This window comes from Struthio camelus, chromosome 5, assembly GCF_040807025.1.
Source record: "Struthio camelus isolate bStrCam1 chromosome 5, bStrCam1.hap1, whole genome shotgun sequence".
Taxonomy (NCBI): domain Eukaryota; kingdom Metazoa; phylum Chordata; class Aves; order Struthioniformes; family Struthionidae; genus Struthio; species Struthio camelus.
Window position 1 is genome coordinate 45,156,836 of NC_090946.1, and position 12,341 is coordinate 45,169,176.

Consider the following 12,341-nt stretch of genomic DNA (forward strand, 5'->3'; position numbering starts at 1 on the left):
AGATATCAAAACAGGAACTTCTCCCAGGAAATAGCCTTTACCCTCACCAGCAGGAGTGAGGATGCACTCAACACAGTTTTCCTGCAGTAAGGAGACAAACTGAACAATTGACATTGAAGAGTGAGAAAGGGGAGGACATGGTAGAAATTAGGATGTGGAGAGGGCCTAAAGACAAACTTGACTCCTCATCCATGACTGACTCCAGCAGTCACCTCTCCCAAGACTTCAACGAATGCAGATCAGAGAACAAAGGGAAGGGCTATACATAAATACTGGAAAAGGGAGCAACACATCTAGTGCCTTGCTCAGGAAAGGCAAGGACTGAAGAAGGGAGTGAAAGATGAAGGAGGACCAATGCCTAATGCACAAAAAGGTGAGATTTTCAGAAGCACCCAGGCTTAATTTGACTCTGCTCCAGCTGGCCAGAGGGTTTTATGCAAAACACACATAGACACAACAATGCTTCATTGTATCAAAGGCCACAACCGTGACATTGGCACTCCTGACTCCCAGTAACATACCAATCATACTGCTGGTCTCCCTAATCTCTAGGGATTTTACTGAACAATGCTCAGTAGTTAACATCAAGGTCAACAGGCAAAGGGGTCTTGTATCAGCCACTCCTTTGGGAGGCTCTGCTTTTATATACTGCATATATGAAATCATATCATATCGTCATATCAGATGTTGAGCACAGAGCAGAGTACATAGTTTTCTACTCCACAGGGCGATGCATTAACAGACTGCCACGTTCTTCCTCCTGCTGATAGGGGAGGTCTAGAGGCATGTTAGCCTCCCACACACACAGCTGTTTAGAAACCCAAGTTCTAAGCTATCTCAAGGGACTTGGCTGGGCAACTGCTATTACAAAACAACTTTTTGGGGCACAGGACTCCACTCACCTTTCCTTCCTGAGTTACCCTGGCTTGATGGTTTATCAGTTACAGAACCTAAAGGAAAAAAAAAAGAGATCTTTTAAAGCGCTGCATGATCACACAAGACATGCAATTGTATGAACACAATTAAAATTTCAACACAAAAAGCGTCCTTTCTACTTGCCAACAACTTATTTTAGGCTTCAGAGATCCTGTGGCTTCAGCCAACTAGGACAGCATAAGGACATTTTATGCATTAAGGATAGGGTCAGGGCAAACAAGAAATCTTTCATAGCTGGATCCAGTGATTTGAAAGAGCTCAGAGCAGTGCATTAGTAAAGAACATGGAATAAATTCAAGAGCAAGAAGGAAAGATAAAGAGTCACTTCTTCCATTTGCAAATGTCAGGAAGAACAAATCAAAACCAGGTGAGGAGAGTGAGTACAAGCCATGCAAGGGGCAGAATTCTAGAGGAAAAGGATTAAGCGGGACACAGTTTCCAGAAATGTATTTCAATCAACTCCTGAACATCCCCAGCTGTTTGAAAAGTAACATAGGATAAGATCCAGCAGGTACTTGAATAGGACATATCTCCTGCTTTTTAATATACACTTAAATGTTCATACAACCTATAACAGCCTGCATTTGTTTCTGCAGTTTGCTTCAGGGCTTCACCGAGCAGTTTTTTATTAAAAGCAGAATAGATAATAAAGGCTATTTGAACAAATCCATTATGGAAGTGTGAAAATTTATGACAAAACTTCCCCCCCCCCCCCCCAGAATAGCTTTATTCCCCAGAAACTGATTCTTCCTTGCACCCTTACTAAGCTGTGCCAGTGAATTACAATGACTTGATCCTTCAGGATATGTGGATCAAGTCAGTTCCAGGCCTAATAGTCTGGTCCAGACAAACCCTATCCTAAAACTCCATTTCATAGGCTCTTTCACCTGCAGATTAGCTGATCACAGATCTACAGCTGAATTACAAGTAGGAAGCACATAAGCACATATACAATTTCAATAAGTCATAGGTCGAACACCTGTGCGTCCTACAAAACAAACAAACCAACTAACCAACCACTGTAGTTTCCTGGGAAACACAGTTTTATAAAAGGCTCAAAGATTAAATGAACAGATCAGGAAAATACACCCCAAAAATATGCCCTATCAAAACTATACACAGGGAACAATGTAGAAAAGTCATATCTTAAGGCTTAAGGCAAATTAATATAGCATTTTGCCCTATGGAAAAACAGAATATTGATTTTAAGTTTCCTTCCATGTACCAGTGAAATACCTAGTGTTCCCTGAAGCTACAGTATTTGACCCACTGGTCCTCGACAGTTCTCCAGCTCAACTTATGAGCCCTCATTCAGGTCACCATTTTTGCTCATTAGCATGAAACAACCTATGGCCAAGAGCTCTCCAAATAAGGCAAAGAGGATTAAAGAAAGAAAAGAAAAAACAGTTGGATTGCAGCCACACTCCCATCTAAAGGACAAACACTGCAAGTTGTGAGAGGAGAAATGCATTAAATACACTGGGGGTGCACATTACAAGCATGAAGCCAGAGGCAGCAGCAGTCCCTACATGGCATAGCTCTGAATGGGTTAAGAGACACACTCCCATGCCTACTCTTTTTTTTTGGGGGGGGGGAGGGGAGGGGAAGGGCAGGCACTGGGGGTGCAAAACACCAGTGTTGCACCTGCGTTCTGCAAACATCACAAAACAGGCTCCCATCCTTCCTTGTGCCTAGTGTGTTACTGCTACAGCAGCCCTGCTCACAGCATGTCATAGAGCTAAAAGCTGCACTGGGAACACAGCCATATAGAAAATCTAGAGCCTGTATCCCCCATAACCTCATCCCATTTGGGCCCTGGACTGCCATGGTGAACTGTTGGGGGTGGGGGGGAGGGAGAAAAAGGAGGAAGAAAAAAGGACTCTCAACATCAGCCTGCTTTAACTACAGAAGAGGATGAATTTGGAATACCTGAGCACAACTCTGACAGTTCAGTAAACCACAGAGCTACAGAAAGCAGTGTCAGACTGCAGAGCACTAAGGCATCTCACACCACAAAACCAATGACCTAATAGACTCACAACCTTCCTGCCTGCCTCTGCACCTCCCTCACGTGAGCTGTGGTGCGAGTCCAGTGCTGTCCAGCCCCGTGACACAAACAGGGGAATCCTGGAACTGAGCAGCATAATCAGAAGACCCAAATCTATTTTAACAGCAGGACCCCAAATTTGGGGGGTAGCCGTTAACAACTTCCAGTTTCTTACAGAACAGCCTTACCAAAGTTTCACCTGAAGTCACTAAGAAAGGCAACATGATTTCATGGTCTACTTGATACAGTTCACAGAAAATGATTAAAGTTATCCGATCTTTTTAAGGGAATCTCTTGATTTGTGTATACAGTAATACTGCTATTCTGCCTCAGCTACCATAAGCTACCTAGTTGCGTTTGCACTTTGTTTTCTTAGTGATTTTTTTCCCAGTGAGCCTTGCAGAAGGGTCTATACCCTAATGGTAGGATGCAACGCCACAGGAGACACAGGCCAAGCTTCCTTGCAGGGTTCAAATGCAGGCAAGCAAACAGGGAAATACAAGCACAACTGCAGTTTTAAATTGGGTAAACTGTCAGCTCACCTGAAAAGATTAAGCCCTCAGAACAGGACACATTCTCCCCATCCCCCTTCCATTACCAAAAAAGTGTTTGTTGAAGCCGCTCCCACAGTACCTGAACATACAGGAGTTTTGTTCTGTACAGAAGAGCCACTAATAGGCTTCCCATCAGGTGTCACACACCAGCAGTATCCAGTGTAGGTATGGCACTGCACCTGTTGGATAAAACAAAGAGCCAGGCATTTCATTTCTCACTCTATCACCCACTATTGCTATTGTAACCCAGCATCTTGGTGGAAATCCCAACCCAGAAGCATCTCAAACAAATGCTTCAGAGTGAGAAGGTCACGCAAAAGAGCATCTTTGATTTAGGTAGATGTGGTTTTAACAGACTTTCTCCCCGCCCCAAAGAAACGTTATTTCTTCTACTCGAACCCCATTAGCTGCTTAGGAGATGCAAAAGTGGTTACAAATAATCTTTTGAGAACACTTCACTTTTACTATGCAGCAGCTGCGTTTCATCTTTTTCCACCGTCTTCTAGATCCTATGTACTATTCACCATTAAATAATTTCTCCTCGGATTCCCAATGCATCCCAGCTGGGCTGAGGAAAGGCCACCCCAGCCCCTGAAACCACAGCCAGTGTTTGAGAACAGCGTTCTGTGGGCATTTCGAGAACATTTTATTCAGTGAACATGGCAGAAAAAATGGAACGTTGCCTTATTTTGATAACATACCTTCTCCAGATAGATTTGAGTTGTCCCAGCCCCATGTTAACTCAGGCAGCAGGAGCAAGATCCAACATGCTTGCTCTTACACATACTGACAAGGACTTAAGAACATTTGATGAAGGCCATAAGGAGCCAAAAACACACAGCATAAGATTCATCTTGCTTAACTTTAAAGCTTTGCCTCTGAACGAGATGTCTACAATTGCCAAGTTCTTTCCATCACCGTGAAGGAAAACCAGAATAAGTAGTTCAGATATGGATCTCTAAAGCAAGAAGAGATGAATCCTGATCTAGTAGGCTCTTCTTAGTCCTGTCCATGTAGACACTATTTCAGTGGCACCATAGTTCCATCCACTTTAATAAATCCTCTAACTATATCCTTTGCCTCAGCTTTTGCAAAGTGATCAGCATTTGGATGAAATGCAGGATGCCTTTAACTTCCCTTGAGACAAAAGTTAACAATCATCGTACAGGGATCTGTATAAATACTAACAGTTTCAGAAACACTTTCCAGCAAACACACTTCCAGCTATGACTGAGCCTGCACACGAGGACTTTCAGGATCTTGAAAGAGTATAGAAATGCCTACATTACTAAAAACTAGAGCTGGCTCCATCAACTCAGTTCTCCAAAAAGTAAGATCATTTCAGAAACTACATTTTTATTTTACTTTCAAATTGGATTCTGCCCATTCTCTATTTTTTTCCAAGCAAATTCACTGAAGCTGACTTCCCATTCTAGTCTTTTCCACACAGAATAGTGATGGGCTGTTTGTCCTATTCCCTTCATTAGGGATCCTTCAGAGCTAGACCACTTATTCCCCCTTGCTGACAGCTGGCTCCAATTCCCTAAGGTAGCAGTTTGTTCAGAGATTTTACGATGGTCTTTTTAAAGGCTTTGAGTATCACATAAAACATGATCTAAGAGCGATTATAATACGGCACCATGTGTTTATCTTGGGTTTTACTAACCTGCAAAGCAATCATTTTGCCTCAAGCCAAGTTCACATTTAGTGGCCAAAACCAACAATAATCTCAGGTACTCATGTTTCTAAAGTCACTGTCATTGCTATCCGAACACTTTCACTTTTATTCTCTCAATATGCCACAACATTGATTGCAAATTACTCAAAAGCACCATGAATATAATTAGCAATTAATCAAGTTCTAAGACATTTCTTATTGCTCAGTCAAATCAATGGCACATTCAAAACAAGTATGATAGAACTGTTTGAGTTTCTGTGTTTAGTGTTTATTATTGCTGATCGCGTTCACATTGTTCCATACTCGACAGCACAAGAAGTTGTTTTCATGTCCAAAGCATCAACTGTAGCAATCTTATCCACAGGTTAAACCAGATTCCAGGACAGGAACTTGAATTCATAGGGCAAGACCATTCCATGTTACATTATAGAAGAAAAGTGTTCATCCGTATTTTGTACCGCTTTTTCAGAAAAAGCCATCTATACCCCAGCATTTGGACAGAAATGTTTTACACAAAAAAAATGCAAAGTACACTTTTTTGGTTATATATTTCTACTCTTTTTATGCAGTAGTATGTACAAACGTACATGCATCACCTACTTTTGGAACACCTGGTGTTCCCAACTGCTGATGGACCGTTAGCCAAACCTTCAGAAAACACCGAAGTACAAATTTCATGACAAAGGGCTCCAAGAAATGTATCAACATAAATTTAGGATAGATGCATTAGCCAAGAGCAAGTTATGCAGCTCATCCCAAGGGAGAGCTGCCAATTACATGCCATTCAATTATGTAAGCCAAGCACATTACGCTCATAAAAGCGAAGTAATTTTGTGAGCAACGAAACTAATGAAGTCTGGTCTTCCACAGGCAGGTATCCCTTGGCTCCTTCTTCCCTCCCCACCCCATCATAAAAAACAAGCAATAAATCTCAGATTGACAGCACTTTCACATCAATCAAATGTTCTACCAAAGCACTTTCCTACTGTGGATAACAGCAGCTGATGGGGACTCAGCCCTTACCCTTTTATTCCAAAAGACTAGGCAACCACCCACAAAGAAAAGACACTTCAGAAACCTCAAAAATCATTGCAGTTGACTTTCCTGAATGTCTTCATGTTGGGAGATGCTTACAGTCTAGCGAGTTTGCAGCTCTAAGGCTGGAAAAAAGACTGGTGTATTTTTTAATCAATTCCATAGCTCCGCTACGGCTTGGAAAAAGTTAGAAGATACTAGCTGATCCAGTACCATTTCTAAAACTACACACAGAGCATTTACAGTGTCAGCTATTCCTCAGAGACTAACATCTTCCATAGCTCCTGTAGTAAGGAATCTTGAAAATTCACAAGTTTTTTTACTATTCCAGTGAGCTCAGGTTTAGGGTTTTTATTCTAAATCCCTAAATCTTCTGCCTGAGATTCAACCTCTTTCTTATCCTACTCCCAGAGTAACAAAACTATTAAATACTACTATAGTCAGGAGAGTGATCAGGTAAAGGTGACACTAATGTACTGCATAAATCTAATCCTAAGTTATTCAGTTTCTTATTTAGGGTTTTCCAAAATGCATTTTTTTTTAAGAAGTGAGTTTGACTCTTCTTTTTTTGCTCTCATGGGCCTTACAAAGCTAAGCACCATGTCAGGGAAAAGCATTATCAATTCTGCAGACAAAATAAATTTGATTGCTAAGCAAGTTTCAGCTATAGAACTATTGCTACTGGTGAAAAGGCACGCCACAGATATAGCTCAACAACTCCAATTAACATACAGCTGTCAAACAGCTGAACATTTTAAGTTATAACATGGAATCAAAGAAATAAAACCTGCAAAGCATTGCGGTCTTTCAACTGATTCCCCATTAACAGCTACACTTTCAAAATCAAAGTGTAGTTTAAAGCCCTGTAGCATCTGAATCTGTGGTTATGCAGGAAGACACAATTTCTACTTTTTAGGAGTAAGGGAGACATCCTCTCAATTATGCCTCAACTGAAGGATGAAAAGCATGAGGGACACATCCAGCAAAAACTGCTCTGTCACCATTGCCCAAATTAACTAAGAGTGTGCCAGCTGCTCCTCTATTCCCCTCATTACAACATGTGAAATCAAACAGCAGCTAACATGCTAGCAACTGAATGAACCCCTTTCCTCATCACGTTCATTAGAATATGAAAACATTAAAACTGTAGTCACTGGCAGGCTCCTCTGCCTCTTAATTCTTGACAGAAGAAGCTGCCATTGTTGGGATTTCTTCAATGTCTCACTGTCAATGCCAGAATCAGATCGCATAGCAGTCCCAAACTTCTCAACAAGCTAGCTGGACCATCCCTTTACAGTCATGTGACAAAGAAGCATAAAGGGGTTGTTTCCGAAAAATAAACTGGAAATGGGAGAAGAGTTGTATGAACACGTATGAAGGAGAAAGCAGGGACAAAACAGTAATTCTGTGATGGCTGAAACCAGTCCCTATGGTTGTAGAAAGCCGGAGTTTGCTGTAAGAGGCTTGATAGGGTCTTGGACAAGCACTGCGCTGAACACAAGAACAACAAAAACATTCAGGCTGTTCTGTAAATGCTGTTCAGACAAAGAGTTTGATAAAGGATTCCTATCCAATGGCAGCTCAGGCAAAACCAAATGTTTCCTGGCTTCTTTAATAATGCAGGGTGGAGAGGAGAAGGGAAGAAGAAAAACATTCCTTCTGCATTCAAAACAATATTTCAGAGGAGAGAGAAAAAAACATTTTTTGTTTTGGAAGGACACTGCTGAGGGGGAAGGCACACAGCCGAACTACTGCCTGCGCTCACAAGGTGTGTGGCAGGCACCAAAGCCTGGCTGCAGTCAGTTCCTACTTGTAAACACTATAGAAAGAGCTAAATAAATTATCAAAAAGCAGTAGGTCATCTGGCCTGACCCAGACAGCAGGAGCAACAAAGACTCACATGAGAACTCTTTAATCAAGCCCTCATTTTTCAAGCCATTGAGGCTCATCTAGAATGTCCTCTAGTCCCAAATTACTGGCAGAGAATTTGCACACTGGCCTGATGGCTATTTATCCTTACTCTAAGTGGTGGCACCTCTGTTCTGGTTTAAATGTCTTGCTGTACCACATAGCCGCTGGATCTTGTTGTACTCTCTTTCTGCTGTATCAAAAGTTAGCTATCATCAGGAGCCTGCCTTTCCTTTATAGACAATTTTAGCAAACTATCAATCAGTCTGCATCTTAAGCTTGAGCTCCTTCAGAATTTCTTTTAAAACCTTAAATCCTTCTTGTCACTTTTTTTTAATGTTCCCTGCTCACGTTTAATTCTTCCCAAATGACGTTGCACATACACAAACATTCCTATGAGGGTTTCTATACAGCAGCCACCTTCCTCACACCTGTGCACCAGTCAAGAAATGCTTGCTCCACAGAAATCTCTCACTATTACTATAACCAGGGACAGAAGTGATTTGTGGCAAAAGAATCCTAGCCATGTTCTAGGGTATTTCCAACAGAAACATTTTGGCACAGATACCATTCTTATCTCAGAAAGGGATCCCCAAGCTAAACGCACATGCTTCAGATGCAAAAATTACCCCTAAAATCAGGGATGAATGATCTTACCCTGTCCCATTCCATAAAGGATGCCCACTCTTGTTTTAAGAGTCCGTTCTTTTGCTCTCTTGACTGGTACTTCCTTGAAGAAATACCATACATAATTTGAGTTGCCACCTCCTTACCATAGGTTATCTTTAGCTCAATGTACAGATAGGAGGCAAAATGAAAGCTGGAGGAAGAAAGCGAGTTCATAACTAGCAAGCCAATCTGCAGAGCAGTATTCACAAAGAGCTCCAGCTATTGTCTTACAGAAGGGAGGTCTTCCCTTAAACAAAAAAGCCACAGCTATCTACAATTTGAAGACCATATTCCTTAGGAAGAAAGAGTTTCTTTAATCGAGTAAGAGAGAGTATGTTCTTCCCTTCCAAAAGGGGAGGGAAGTCCTTGAGAGCTTAATACTGCTAGAGTACAAGCACCGAATAATGGAATAAATACACAGCTTCCAGGGAACGTGGGACATGTCTACACAGTGCCACACAGCACTCCATTGCATTAAGGAATGAGTTTGCAAGTCTGTTCAGCATCATGCTATGCTAACCCAGGCAGAGAGAGAGATTTAGACTGTGAAACAGCGCTGCATGCTAACAGAGTATCTCCCACTTTTGCAGAAAGATGCCTGTTTGTGGGGCTTAGGAGAAAGCAGGACTGAAGGTACTTTGTACAAGGATTAGTGTAACAAAATGAAACTACTGCTATGGGCCATGATGCACATTACTCTCTCCAATTAGACTTATACTGTGAGATGTTAGTGTGTTCTGGAAGCTGTCTGATTTCCATCTGATGACGGAACACAGCTACTGACCCCATAATCAGAAGATGCGTGTGACTGATGCACTTGCTTTAAGAGAAATCTCAGTGCTGCATAACAACTGCATCAGCAGCTGCAGTTCTAAGAGCCCTCAACTCAAAGAAACTCTCCAAGGAGAATAATGTTCTCAGCCACTTGCATGCAAACCTGCAAGGAAAAGAAGCCAAAGCTAGACAAGTGGAAAGAGGTGGCAAAAAGCAAGACACACACACCACAAAAAACCACACAAGACTACATTGCCAAAGCAGGGTTAAGTTTATTCATGTTCATATTCATCTGTCTGAAACTGATCCTGTTTAAAACCTCAACAACCTTTTGTAAAAAACTCCTCGGGGGAAAACTGCAAAGAATGCAAGTCTCTCTCAGTCCATGGCAACAAGCCCAATGGCACTAAGCAGCTAAAGAAAGTGTGCAGATTACCCAATACAGTCTGCTGTTTATGAAGAACAGATCACAGCAGGTTAAGCGCAGCAATGGAAAGGGAATGGCATTTATGCAAAATACAGCATAACAACAACAAGGAGAGAGTGAGTCTTGGAAGCAGAAACTAGTTTTAGTGATGTACAATTCTGCACAACAGTACATGATCTCAGTTGAGTACAATTAATCAAATTACTCATATCAAATAAACATTCTTATGTTGTGAATAACTTGCATTTTATCTGCATGGTTATATTACTGCGGGCTAAGTGTAGATAGCTTTTGTTATAGGAAGTAGTATTCCCCACATAGGACTGAAATGCAAAGAAATAGCCCTGCTCCATTTTCCAGAGCAGCTCATCATGTCTGCTCTCACTTACTGTCATCCTGTCATGCCGGCAATGCTACTATCTCTTCCATGCTGCAAATCCATGCTACATTTTTAGATGTACAAACAGTACCGGAAGGGGATTTGAAAAGGTCTTCGCAATACATGAACTCCCCAAATAAGGCAAGCAGCTGATGCAGTGCATAAAAACAGTAATGGAAAACATTGAATTGACAAGTCCCTGTTCCCCTTCATGCAGTACACAAAAGCCCTTGTGACTAGCCCTGCCTAGGAAAACTGGCAATCCAAGCCACAGAGTCAGTGGCAACGCTTTTTTTTTTTGTTTCAGATTTTGCTGACTATGAAAAGAGAGATTATATGCATGCTCAAGATACACACACTCTCCCTGATGCAGGGTTTAAATGTAAACCAACCTAAGGTCTTTGCCCCCAGGCTGTCCGCCCTTTTGCTTTTACCATTGTTAACACATCTAATTGTCAGGTCTCAGAGTTGGTTTTACTGCAGGGAAGCAGGAGGAAACAAGGTGACTACATTCTCTCCTCATTTGCCACCTCCAATGCAGTACACGTCACCAGTCACAGAACAGCAGAGTAGCTATGTCATGTTCACAAGCCGTCAGTCCCCTCCAGTCAGTGATGGATTCAGCCCCAAAACTCATGCAGTTTTGTACTGCATGCAATTCCAAGAGGTGGAAAAATAGACTTGAGCATCTTAGAGAAACAGCCTTACTTAGTGCTTACACACATGTCATTGCAATTTGGTTTCTAATTGAGAGGATGATGACAAAACACAAAATCAACAGTTCAGTATGGTCAAGATCAACCAGACTCTGTGAACAGACTGTTACACTACCAATGTCATTTCCAAACCAGTACCATTCATGCTTCTAACTCCTGTAAAATTCAAGAATTTCCAATAATTATCAGACAAAACCCTAGACCTTTTGAAGTCTGGTGACAATGAAGATGATTTGGGTCCTATAATCTACTGTGTATACATCTACAATGGAGGATTAGTTTTGAACCAAGCTCCGCTCAAGATAGGTCATCCACATCCTAGGTTAGTGCTATAACAATTCAGACATTTGATATTCTCCATATGTGCATACATCTTTCTCTCTCTTTCTCTTCTGATCAGGATTTTTCTTTTACCCAAAAGACTTTTCCAAAATAAAAGTTACTCAGAATATTTCTATAAATCTGCATGGGGGGGAGAGAGAAGAAGGGATGAGTTGTTGAAAAAAATGTCGCTAGCCAACTCTTTGTACAGGGTAGATTCTGAAATGGGTGGGTCTGCTTACATTCTTGTTGAGATGGGGATTCAAGGTTGAAGAGCACAGTGGGTATTCCTCCTAGAAACTTGGTCCAGAGATGTTGCTCTGTTCTAGACCTCCCAATTGAGATTTTAAGAGTCTGCATGGAGCAACTCTCCAGGTATCGGACCAGAATAAACTGGTAACAGCACACAGCTGACTTCCGCAAGGCCTGAGACATTTCACAAAACTGGCCTATGTGGCTTCTCTGCAGAAGAGAACCTGGAGGTGTCAATTCTCTGGACAGGAGATGCAGCATCTGAACAACTCCCACCAGACCATATCTGAGTTGCTGGAAGCAAAACTAGTTCAGACTGTTCACTAACATTCTGCTTTTTAATCATCCTTTTAAATCAAATTTAAATTAATTTGGACCAGTAGATAAAAGAAACACTTGTCTCAAACGCAGGTTGAAACCTGGTATCTTCCTCAGCCACTGTTTTCCATTCACATCTTATGTGGGGGGAATAACATTACATGCTGCAATGAAACTGGTTCCTGAGGTATGTGGAACACAATGCATTATTATCCAAGGAATGACATCAATTTCAGTTAATGCCAGTCACAAAGGAATCAGAGGCTTCCTTCCTTATGCGAGGTAAAACAAAAGCATTTTAGTGTTCACAGATCTGTTTTAGAAAGG

The 12,341-nt window shown here is 41.6% G+C and overlaps 1 protein-coding gene across 12 annotated transcripts in view; it reads right to left on the bottom strand.

Moving 5' to 3' along the window:
- Positions 1–12,341, bottom strand: part of SMOC1 (SPARC related modular calcium binding 1) — a 136,762-nt gene that overhangs the window by 70,520 nt on the left and 53,901 nt on the right. For all 12 annotated transcript variants that reach the window (XM_068946155.1, XM_068946153.1, XM_068946152.1 and 9 more), the window contains exons 4-5: positions 3,617–3,716; positions 903–950 (exon numbers count right to left, since the gene is read on the bottom strand). In XM_068946155.1, coding sequence (XP_068802256.1) covers positions 903–950; positions 3,617–3,716 — 148 coding nt within the window. The remainder of the gene's footprint in view (positions 1–902; positions 951–3,616; positions 3,717–12,341) is intronic.